General features: G+C 52.1%; 1 protein-coding gene across 1 annotated transcript; it reads left to right on the forward strand.

Annotated features, from left to right (window-relative positions):
* The first annotated feature begins 10,834 nt into the window (after positions 1–10,834).
* Positions 10,835–11,718, forward strand: TIMM13 (translocase of inner mitochondrial membrane 13). The gene is made up of 3 exons (XM_080936044.1): positions 10,835–11,025; positions 11,099–11,167; positions 11,406–11,718. The coding sequence occupies exons 1-3, from the start codon at positions 10,906–10,908 to the stop codon at positions 11,502–11,504; spliced, it is 288 nt and encodes a 95-aa protein (XP_080792170.1). The 5' UTR covers positions 10,835–10,905; the 3' UTR covers positions 11,505–11,718.
* The last annotated feature ends 269 nt before the right edge of the window (positions 11,719–11,987 follow it).

Below are 11,987 nucleotides of genomic sequence, written 5' to 3' on the forward strand. Positions count from 1 at the left end.
GAACTGTAACCTTGCTGATGTAACCCATGCCACTAAAAGGTATAAAAACTGGTTTAAAAAACTGGTATAAAACAGACATCTCAGTGTAAAGGGCTGAGTAAACCCCTGGCACACCCATGATCCGTTATTTTTCCTTAAAAAACAAACACTTCCCCAGGTGCCGTTGCTTCCCAGAGAAAACCCAGTGTTGCTGTAGGGACCCGAGTCCTGTGGGCCCTGCGGTTCTTCTCGTCCCACGCCCCTGCAGTCACATGGCGCAGAGCTCATAACCCTTTACACACACACAAGGGCAGCCAGTCTCTTTCTGTGTGGGTCGTCCTTCCGAACCAGCACTGCTGGTGTGGAGGAGCCGAGAGTGTGCAGAGCAGGCGGGACCGTTTGTAGGCATCATACTCCACCTGGTACTTGCAGCAAGGGTCAAACTGCCAGGAGATCCTGTAGAGGGGACAGCAGGCCAGGCTCAGCACACCAGCAGGCAGGGAAGATGCAGTGGGAGTGACCCAGGGGCAGTGCTACGGGGTGAAGAGACGGCAGTGCCTGTTAACACGCAGTCTTGTGCGGGCACTTGGCTACAGGGATCCAGCGCTTCCGGTGGGCTCTACCACAGTATTGTCCTGGGCTTCCAGCACCTGCTCCAGCTCACACCCTGGCCCTGGGCATTTCCCCCACGGTAGATGTCATGCGCTTTGTGGCAGTTTGTAGCTGACTGACCCTCTCTCAGGAGCCACCGTACCCGGACCCAGACACCTCCTTCCCAATGCAGCCATCTTGGAGACCAAAAAGGGAACAATTTCAAGCAATTGTAAACCACAAGCTATATTGGCTATCAGTATACAAGTTGAAAGCTTGATTTTTCAACATTTCAAAAACAGTGGCTACAGCACGTAATTTAATAATCTGTGCTGAAGCAGGGGAAACTCAAGAGAATAAACGTGATCCAATTACATATACTGCCTTCCCACTAGATGAGCCATCTGTAAATACAGTGAGCACACTTCCTATGGGATGCATGCATAAATTTACAGGAAATGCAAAAGCATGCAGAGAAAAAATTTAACAATTTGTCTTTTGGATAATAATTATCAATTTTGCCTGAAAAGTTTGTACATGCAATAAGCCAAATATTACTATTTAGCAATAACCAGCTAAATTGCTGTTTGGAATAAGGAATAAATATTTCATCAGGTTCTTAAAACATTCTTTCCAAAATACTTTCATGATTCTCTCCTACAATTCTGTATTAACACAGCAACAGTAACAGGGTGTTAAAACTTCACTTGGAGAGGAAGAAACATGAATCCTCAGTGGTCCCTTTGCAGAAGGACTGCGGTGAGTGCCAACAGCCCACAGCTGGTCATCGTCTATACACTGTATCTGTTGTTGACCAATGGCTTCCTCTACTTCCTGCAAAGCTGAGTCCTTCATCAGTTAACTACAACTTCCGAAGGCAAAACTCAACCTTCAAACACTCCAGTCTCCAAAATCAACACCAAGTTCATCATCCCCATGCTACGAACACACATGAACACACAACGGTGCAGCCTCCAACACCTCAGCAAAGAGACACTGCCCTGAATCCTATCTTAGTACATGAAATATTACCCAATTTAGAGAAATCTTAGAGACCTGTTTCCCTGCGTCGGCTCATGCCACATGCTGTTGTCTAGAGTGACTCCAACCCCGAGTCACTAGTTTTAAGCCAATTTTCTGTTACCAATGTTACAATATTTTTAAAAATTTATTTATTTTATTTATATGAGTACATTGTCACTGTCTTCAGACACAACAGAAGAGGGCATCGGATCCCATTACAGATGGTTGTGAGCCACCATGTGGTTGCTGGGATTTGAACTCAGAACCCCTGGGAGAGTGAGACACCAAGACAGAGAGACAAAGAGACACTGAGACAGAGAGACAGTGAGACACTGAGACAGAGAGAGAGACAGAGAGACACCGAGACAGAGACACACCGAGACAGAGAGACACCAAGACAGAGAGACACCGAGACAGAGACACACCGAGACAGAGAGACACCGAGACAGAGACACACTGAGACAGAGAGACACCGAGACAGAGAGAGAGTGAGACAGAGAGACACCGAGACAGAGACACGCCGAGACAGAGACACACTGAGACAGAGACACAGTGAGACAGAGAGACAGAGAGACACCGAGACAGAGAGACAGTGAGACACTGAGAGACTGCTTTTTTTTTCTTGAAACGAGTTAAAACTAAATCAAAGGGTGAACGACCAGCAGATAAAGTTTTAGCCATTTTTTCTTTCGAACGTGAAACACAGAGCAACAAACAATCAAACAACAAACTGACACATGGCAATGGACAGATTGTCTCGCCGAGGACAGACGGTAGACAGGGAAGACAACTAGGTGTTCCAGAGGGACCCAGATATCCTACCTGAGGGACCCAGAACCTGAACTAAGCATTCCTCCGTAGAAGCCAGAGAGGAAGCAGGCTGTCTCCTGACCTCCTCCTGTCCTCCGGAGAAACAGCTTCTGTTCGTTCTCCTTCTCTTTCTCTGAAGCATCCCTGGCAGGGAGGACGGCCTTTCTCACACCCATTCTCTCTCAAGTCTAGGGTTAAAGTATCTCTAATGGGGTAGACGAAAGCATCTGTGAGATTTATCTTCGCTCCTCTAGATTGCTAGCACATCTCTAAACACACATTTTACCATTACCTTGTCCCCTTTGCAAGGTTTATTCTCTGCTGGCCTGAATCTTCCTTACTTTCCTGTGCACGTGCCTCCAGTCCCCACGGAGCCCTTCACTGTACCCCGCTTACTGGAGCTCCATCTGACCAAGCCAGCTCAGTCAGTCAACAGGTTCCCCAGGGCAGGAGTGAGGATTAAAAGGAAAAAAGACAATTAAACAACATTAAAACATGACCCCAGCCAGTACCGAGGCTGAGGCAGGTTTATTATTTTTCAATCTGCTTTTAAAGCACTTTAATTAATGAAGAATAATAAGATCAGTTCTGGGTCAAAGAACAAGCAATGCAGTAAACAAAATCTGTAAACACCTTTCTAGGGGCTAATCTGGGTGCCCAAGACAAAAGGACTGCCACAGGTGCCTCAGCTGAGCCTATTTCCTGACCCAGACCCAAAGTTGGATTCCTGTCTTAGTCCTGGTCTGTCAAATTCCCACCAAGTGTCTAGAAGCAAGCAGCCCCAAAAGGCTCTCCACAGATCACAGTTGACTGATTGGATGAATCTCAGAAGACTTTGAACTTTGGACTTTTAACACTGTTGAGACTGCTATAGACTATGGGGACTTTAGAAGTTGGACTGAAAGTATTTTGCATTATTCTATGTTTAGGGTATAAACATATATACCCTATTTATGTGTCAAGTGTCAGACTATGGACGGCTTTTCTCTAACTTTATTTAACAGGTACCTGGGAGGGTCAGTTTTTATGGCTGGGAGAGGGCAGCACCCCAATGCTATACCCACTCCTTGTTGAATAGCCTTCTCCCCTCCCCTATTATAACACCAAACTTCTCCAGACAGACTTACTGTCCCCTAGACGGCACCATCAGGAACCTAACCTGTCACTCTGAGGTTCAGCCTGACAACCATTGAAGCCAAAGGTAAGAATGACTCACTGATGTTAACATCTGTGTCTCCCTAAAGCTACTTTGTGTCAAGGATCGGCTACTGTTTTCCATTTTCTTTTTAAAAATGTTTATTTATTTTTATGTATAAGAGTACATTGTCTCTGTCTTCAGACACACCAGAAGAGGGCATTAGATCTCATTACAGATGGTTGTGAACCACCATGTGGTTGTTGGGATTTGAACTCAGGACCTCTGGAAGAGCAGTCAGTGCTCTAACCACTGAGGGAGTGGGGAATGCTGAGGGGGAAATGTGGAAACTCTGAAATATCCAACAGACACTTGTGAGTAGGGCCTGGGGAAGTCTGGGGCCAGCATGGACGTTGACATGTTGATAGGCACCGCAGGTATTGGGGAGCTCTGTGTCCCTTCGCCATAGGCAAGGGAAACGACTCCTATTGGTAATGGGAACAGGCTTCAGGAGTTCCTGAGGGATGCTGGCTTTTTGCTGTTGTGCTCGGCCTACCCTCAATCTCAGGTCAGTGGGCCTGCCCTTTTAGGAGGTGACCTATGGACCCTTTGTGCAGGCCGGTGGGAAGCAGACAGGAAAAAAAAAATGCTTGCATTTCCGGAGGTGGAACCCAGGGCCTACTTCTCTTTAGGTATGAAAGTGCTCATCTTTTGAGGCATGCCCCAGACCCTCATTGGGGGATTCTAAGGGAAGTCCACTCCTGACTAGGCCCCATACCCCCACTAGGAGATTCTGAGCGCCCCTGACCATGCCTGTAGACCCTCACTGGGAAATTCTAGGTAGGGGCTCCTGAGCCATGCCCTCCGCTCATGTTTACATATTTTACACTAATAGCTTTAATTATAAGAAAATGGGGCACTGGAGAGATGGCTCAGTGGTTAGAGCACTGACTGCTCTTCCAGAGGTTCTGAGTTCAATTCCCAACAACCACATGGTGGTTCACAACCATCTGTAATGAGATCTAATGCCCTCTTCTGGTGTGTCTGAAGACAGAGACAATGTACTCTTATACATAAAAATAAATAAACATTTTTAAAAAGAAAATGGAAAACAGTAGCCGATCATTGACACAAAGTAGCTTTAGGGAGACACAGATGTTAACATCAGTGAGTCATTCTTACCTTTGGCTTCAGTGGTTGTCAGGCTGAACCTCAGAGTGACAGGTTAGGTTCCTGATGGTGCCGTCTAGGGGACAGTAAGTCTGTCTGGAGAAGTTTGGTGTTATAATAGGGGAGGGGAGAAGGCTATTCAACAAGGAGTGGGTGTAGCATTGGGGTGCTGCCCTCTCCCAGCCATAAAAACTGACCCTCCCAGGTACCTGTTAAATAAAGTTAGAGAAAAGCCGTCCATAGTCTGACACTTGACACATAAATAGAAGTCATCGTTGGAAACCAAGCTCTGTTTATTAGCCGTCCCTCCCTATTCTAGCCCCTCGTGTGTGCACACGTGTCACGGTATTCATGCGCTGGGCTGAGGATCTTTGGCTTCCTGTCCCCCCCTCCCTGCTGTGTACCCCAAGCTAGTTGTTCCCTGGAACTCCTGGGACTCTCCTATCTCTGCTCCCCACCTCCCCACAGGAGGGCTGACATTCCAGGCAGGTGCTCTGCCACACCCAGCTTCCTGTTGGTGTGTGGGATTTGGACTGGGTGGGTCTTCCTGCTTGTCCAGCAAGAGATTTGTCCTGAGGAGTCTCTTGTCCTTGTCTCTCACATAGCCCAGATTGCCTCACACCCTCCTTCTTAGGGCTTTACTGTTGTGAACAGACACCAAGACCAAGGCAAATCTTATAAGAACAACATTTAATTGAGGTTGGCTTATAGGTTCACTCCGTTATCATTGAGGTGGGAACATGGCAGCGTCCAGGCAGGCATGGTGCAGAGGAGCTGAGAGTTCTACATCTTCATCTGAAGGCTCCTGGCAGAACACTGGCTTCCAGGTAGTTAGGATGCGGATCTTAATCTCACACCCACAGTGACACAGCTACCGCAGCAGGACCACACCTTCTAATAGTGCCACTTCCAGGCGGAGCATAAACCATCACACCCTCTGTGTCACCGGGGCTACCCTTGAGCTCCAAGATTCTCCTACCTCCAAGTCCCTGGTGCTGGGGAACAGCAAGGTAAGCGCTCTAAGCATTGAGTCACATTCCTAGACTTGTGTTTTTCTTGTTTTCCTCAAACTCACCATCCTCCTGCCTCAGCTTTCCCAGTGCTGAGCTCAGTCCACCGGGTACCCCCTGGGGCAGATGCCCACAGCTAAGCCCTGCCCACCAGGGGACCCCAGGGACAATTGCAGAATGCTGAGTTCCGCCCCAAAGGGAGGGGAGACGCCTCCCTTACAGCTGCAAAATGCTAAGCCCTACCCACTGGGGGGGGGACCAGGAACTTGTGTTAAGCCCCGCCCATCGAGCACCCAGTCGCTCGTTAAAGTCGGGGGTGGGGGTGTGGGGGAGACTATTGCTGATGGGTCCCAATCCCTCCCAACTGAGGGACTTTAGGAACAGATGTAAACAATATTAGTCCCCGCCTCCTGAAACCCCACCCACCCGGGCGCTCTTGAGACTGATGCTGATGAAGTTCACCCGTGCTCACCTGAAAGAAGTGTAGACTGAGTTAAAACTTCCAATAAGGTTGAAGAGTTTTAGGGGTATGCTCCCCAGGTGGTCTCAAGGACCTGCGGGGAGGGGGGGACACTTCACTTTGCATGGATTGGCAGGAAAGCCCCGCCCACTCAGGGTCATAGGTTTAAAGGATTCTGCTTGATTTCTAAGACACCCCAGAGATGATGTACTGAGACTAGCACGTCTCCCCAAGTAGAAGCTCATGAAACCCTCCTGGGATTAGCGGTTTGTGTACTACCAAGGCTTAGCTGGGTGTGATCAGGATGGATAGTGTGTGTGTGTGTGTGTGTGTGTGTGTGTGTGTGTGTGTGTGTGTAAGCCAGAGGTCACTTTTGGGTATCTCCCTCAGTCACTTTTGTGGCTATTTTTGTTTTTAAAGACTTACTTATTTTGGTTTTTCAAGACAGGGTTTCACTGTGTAGCCGTGGCTGACCTGGAACAAACTCTGTAGAACAGGCTGGCCTTGAACTCAGAGATCCACCTGCCTCTGGCTCTTGGGTGCTGGGGTTAGAGGGGTGACACCACCACCCTGCTCTTTGCAGCCCTTTTGTCCCACAGACAGCTGGAACTTCTGGGTTCTGTGAACATGGGCAGTGTCAGCATTAGTGGATACCACCTGTCCATGCAGGTAGGGGTGACAAGTCCACCTTTGCTTCTGCTTTGCAAGGCCGGTCAGAACACAGGGCTGACTTTGGGTTGAAGTGTGAGCCAAGGCAGCAGGTGGCAGGCACATTGCCCTTCTGGGAGCCAGCCTGCCTAGTTCCTCCATCTAGTGTTGTAAGATGTCTGGGGGCAGCTGGTGGGGTAGCCGGGCGGTACAGGAAGTGGGGGTGACCACAAAGGACAGTACACAGACAGCACATGCTCCACCTGTCCGGGAAGGAGTAGGGACAGGTGGAGCAGAGTGCTGCCTGGCGGGGCGGGGCTGCCATAAGGGCTCACCGGGTCATCTGCTATCCTGTGGCAGCTGAGCCCTGGGGGATGGGCAGGGGCATATGAGGGAGGCTTTGAAGGTCCCACTGACCGGTAGGTTGCCAGCTGGTCACATGAGGTAACCTTGCCCTCCTACCCTGCTGAGACTTGCCTGTTGGCTCTCTTTAGAGTCCTTCAGAGCTGGGGCAGAGCATGGCTCTGATCACACAGACTGACATCACTTGCTGTCTGTTGTGGTGGGTTGACAGTGCTGGTGGGCAGCAGGAAAGCTGCCCGTGCACACTAAGGCCGGGATATAAGGTTCCCACAGGGAAACGTGACCGCAGCCCTTCCTTCCCCAGTGTCCTGTTGCTGGGCTGGTGTGTCTGGGGGACGGGGAGTCCTGGAGGAGCAAAAGTCTCCAGCCAAGCTTCTGTGCGAGGCTGGCAAAGGCCACCTCAGGCCATGTGCGTAGAGGCTCTGGCCAATGTGTGTTGAGTGCTGAGGCTGGCCCTGCAGTGGTGCTGCAGAAACCACTGCCAGAAGCGGCTGTCCTCGCTGAGGTATGTTGTCTTTAACTCACAGCTGCACACTGGAGGGGAGGGTCTGGGAGAAACCGAGTCTCCAGCCCAGCTGGGGTGTGGCCTGGCCAGGGGCGAGCAGCCTGTGGCATGTAGGTGGCAACTGTCCTCTCAGCAGGGTCAGTGGAGAGCCCAGAAGCAAGCATGTATTTGAGTGTCCCTGGAGACCCCTTGTACCGTGTGTGGGGACCCTGCAGCGGCCTGAGCTGTATGTGGAGCCAGGTGCAGCTCAGTGTCTGGATCAGACGGGGTCCTGGAGGCACAGCACTGCAGGTGTTTCTGTAGATAAGGGGAATTATGGGAGGACTTTCCGTTGCCGTCCAGCTGACAAGGGCAGCAGTGAAGGGGAGGCCGAGAATCTAGTAGTCGCTCAGTTCCTCGAGGCTGGCTGTTTGAACTTTCATCAGCTGGAATCCTGAAGTGTAGCCTCCAAGAGATGGGCTGGCAAGTCAGTGCAAGCAGGTGAAGGAGAGTTTTCCTTCTTCCAGTGTCCTCACGTAGGCCTCAAGCAGAAGATGTGGCCCAGATTAAAGGTGTGTGCCACCTTTCCTGGATCTGGGACTTGCTCTGTCCCAGGCTGGCCTCAAACTCAGATCTGCCTGCCTATTTCCTAGAGTTAAAGGCGTGTGCCACCTTGCCTGGGCCTAAGCTTTTCCTGGCCACTGTGCCTCAAGATCTGAGTCACAGGTGAGCCCTCCATTTCTGGATTGTAGTTCATTCCAGATGCAGTCAAGGTGACAACCAGGAATAGCCCTCACAATGTCTCATCTAAGTGGCCTAGGTGGTCTAGGAGTCCCAGCCCTTCCCCCCACGGGATAAGATGCAGATAAGGCTGGCCTGAGGGACACTGTCACTGTGGGGTTGGGCTCAGTGGGGAGAGTGCTGGCCTGGCACTGGGTGCTGAGCCTTTGGAGAAAACAAAACACATTAGACCAGGAATTCTAGACTCAGCAGTGGGATGCTGGGTGTCGGCTGCACAAGTGCAGTGGGTTGGCAAGGATGTCCATAGCTGGAAATCATAAGGCCCCGAGCCAATGGTGCCAAATGGGCTAGCCTTGGCTACACATTCCCACCTAAGCCTGAGGGTCCTATGGCCTGCTCTTGTCATCCTGGCATGCTGAGTTGTGGAAAAGGAAGAGGGGTCCTTCCAGAAAGACCGCCCAGACTCCTCTGCTATATCTAAGACGGTGTCATAGGGTTGACATAGGGTAGCCCCTATGATGTTCCCATCATCACCCCTACCCTGTCTCCCCAGGTGTGTGACATCAAGACTCTGTATGAGTCTGAGCTGGCTGATGCCCGGCAGTTACTGGATGAGACGGCCCATGGACGTGCCCAGCTGCAGATTCAAGCTGGGAAGTGCTTGTCCCACACTGAGAAGATGGGGACAGGGGTTCGGTGAGACACCTGCCTTCAAGAGAGTTATTGAGAACCCCCACACACCCCTGCCAGGCTGAAGAGAAGGCTCAGTGGTTAAGAGAACTGACAGCTCTTCCAGAGGTCCTGAGTTCAATTCCAAGTAACCACATGGTGGCTCACAACCATCTGTAATGGGATCTGATGCCCTCTTCTGGTGTGTCTGAAGACAGCTACAGTATACTCACATACATGAAATAAATAAATCTTAATTTTAAAAAAGAGAAAGAAAGGACACTGTGACCTGGCCATACCCTCCCCAGGCCAGTACTACAGAAGACCACAATCGCAAGCTGGAGGGGGCCTTGGCTAGGGAGCGCGACAAGGTCCGAAATATGCTGGACACCAAGGAGCGGGAGATGGCCGAGTTGCGAGACGCCATGCAGCAGCAGGTGGCGGAGTACCAGGAGCTGATGGACATCAAATTGGCTTTGGATTTGGAGATAAGCTCCTATTCCCCGCTGCTGGAGGGAGAAGAGGTAAGAGGGGAAGGAGAGGGGGCAGAGAGTGGGTGGGGGTGGAGGTGGGGGTGAACAGAGAGTGGGTGGGGGCAGATGGAGCCTGGAGAGTGGTCAGAGCCAGGGAAAAGGGCTGGGCAGAGCTTCAAAAGAGGTCGGGGCTGCAAGTGGGCGGCTTGACCACGCCTCCTGTCCACTTGCACCTCCCCGCAGGCTTCAGCTGTCCCGCACTCCTTCATCACGGCTCGTCTTCACTCTGACCACTTCAGCAGCCGGGGCTGGCAGTGGAGAAGAGGTTTTCCACCAGCAGGTAGACACAGGTAGAGAGGGCATGTGACTGCCCCTAGTGGGGCTTTGCTCCTAGTGGGGCTTCAGGTATAGGTTCCACAGTCCTGTCTCAGAGGACAACTATATTGGGCTCTGACACCGCAGACCTCAGAGGCCACACTCCTCACCCTTCAGCCAGGATACACTCTCCTTAGAGTCTGGGCTGGGGACAAACGGAAGGCTTTGGAATATCCGCTTGCTTGGGAGCAGACTGCCTCACTCCATCTTCCCTCATTCCTTGCAGGGGGACCCAAGGACTACCTCAAGCGGCTGCTGGGTGATGTGAAACCTGCCTTACAGTCCCCAGAACCCCTGAAAAAAATTTTGTTTGTGTTCTGCTGTCACTAGTCCTTGGCACATTTCTGTATGACTGTTAAGCATTGTGGGTGGGCTCTGCGGGGCTTCCAAGATGAAGTGTCCTCTGCCCACAGGCTTCACCTCAGCCTTCTAGAAGAGACTGTTTCTTTTGTAAGATGTGGGCTAAGATTTGTTATACATTTTGTTACTGGAAACTTTTGTACATTAAAATAAACACTGATTTAACTGCAGCCTCTGAATTGATCGCCTGTCCCTGAAAGGAGAGGCGAGAATTTTATATTGTACGCATGAGCAGCGGGGCCTGGCCCAGCCCTTGCTAGGGCGTCAAGAGTCGGTGTGCGCATGCGGGAACTTGCGCAGCCTTCTGGGAATTGTGGTTCGGGATTTGTTTCATAGGCCAAAGGACAGTGGTTCAATTTAGGAACGGCGCGCACAGCCTTGTAGGAGTAGTAATCTGAAGTTTCCCATAGAGCTATAGTGGTCTTAGGTCACGGCGCACGGATTTGTGGGAGATGTAGTTTGACGTGTTTCCATGGTGACTCAGGCCGCAGCTTTGTCAGACTGATGACGCGCGCCGCCTTGTGGGACTCGACACAGCCTCCGTTTCCCGTGGTGCCCCGGCTTCCGCCTACGGTCGGCGCGCGCGCGGCCGCGGCCCGGTCGTCTGAGCAGTCATGGACAGCGGCTTCGGTTCGGACTTCGGCGGCGCGGGTGGCGGAAAGCTGGACCCAGGGGCCATTATGGAGCAGGTGAAAGTGCAGATCGCGGTGGCCAACGCGCAAGAGCTGCTACAGGTGCGGGGCGCGCCGGGGTTGGTGGCGGGGTCCCCCAGGTGAGTCCCCGCTGAGGCCTCGCATGTGTCCACAGAGGATGACGGACAAGTGTTTCCGGAAGTGCATCGGGAAGCCCGGGGGCTCCTTGGATAACTCGGAGCAGGTGAGACACCCCAGAAACCCGGGGTTGGTGAGGGGCACAGGGTCAGCTTGGAGGGAGTTAAGGGATCTGCGCGTGCGCGGCCTTTAGCCTCAGTTTACTGAGGCGTTCTGCGCGTGCGCGGGGTGAGAACCCGTGCGCAGGGTAAGGAACCGGCTTCTGCGCCGGTGTAGGTGGCGTCTTAGTGGGTGATACTCCGGTCCCGTGACCCTAACTCCGGGATCCCCTTCACGCTTTGCAGAAATGCATTGCCATGTGCATGGACCGGTACATGGACGCCTGGAACACCGTGTCTCGCGCCTACAACTCTCGGCTACAGCGGGAACGAGCGAACATGTGACGGGACCTGTGCCCGGCACACCGTGCTCTCACGGTCGAACTGTTTTCCCTACCGAAGTCTGGCAGCATGGAAGGCTCCGGGGTCGAGGCCTCTCCCCTGAGCTGCTTGGTCCAGCTCAGTCTCAGAAGAGAGTGAGGACCCGATCGAGCGCAGGCTGGCCCCACTGATCAGCGACCTCATGAGAGCGGGCCAATAAATCGCTGCTAGGGCAAAAGGCTGGCGTGTCACTCACTGCTTCAGGTCCCTTCCCCAGAGTAGGCCCCACCTCCCAGGATATCTTTCTCCTTTGTGTCAGTGTGCTGCTGGCTCAGGGAATTCGGAGCGCGGTCTCAGGTGCCAACCAAGTGTGGTACACTTACTTGGGGGTGGGGCAAGTGGAGGCAGGAGGATTGGGACATGAGACTCTGTCCCACAAAAACAAAGGCACCAAAGGAGCTGCGTTGGGGACTCGTGGCTTGGACAGAGGGACGGAGTCAGTGGGAG

The sequence above is a fragment of the Micromys minutus genome (genome assembly GCF_963924665.1).
Source record: "Micromys minutus genome assembly, chromosome: 22".
Taxonomy (NCBI): Eukaryota; Metazoa; Chordata; class Mammalia; order Rodentia; family Muridae; genus Micromys; species Micromys minutus.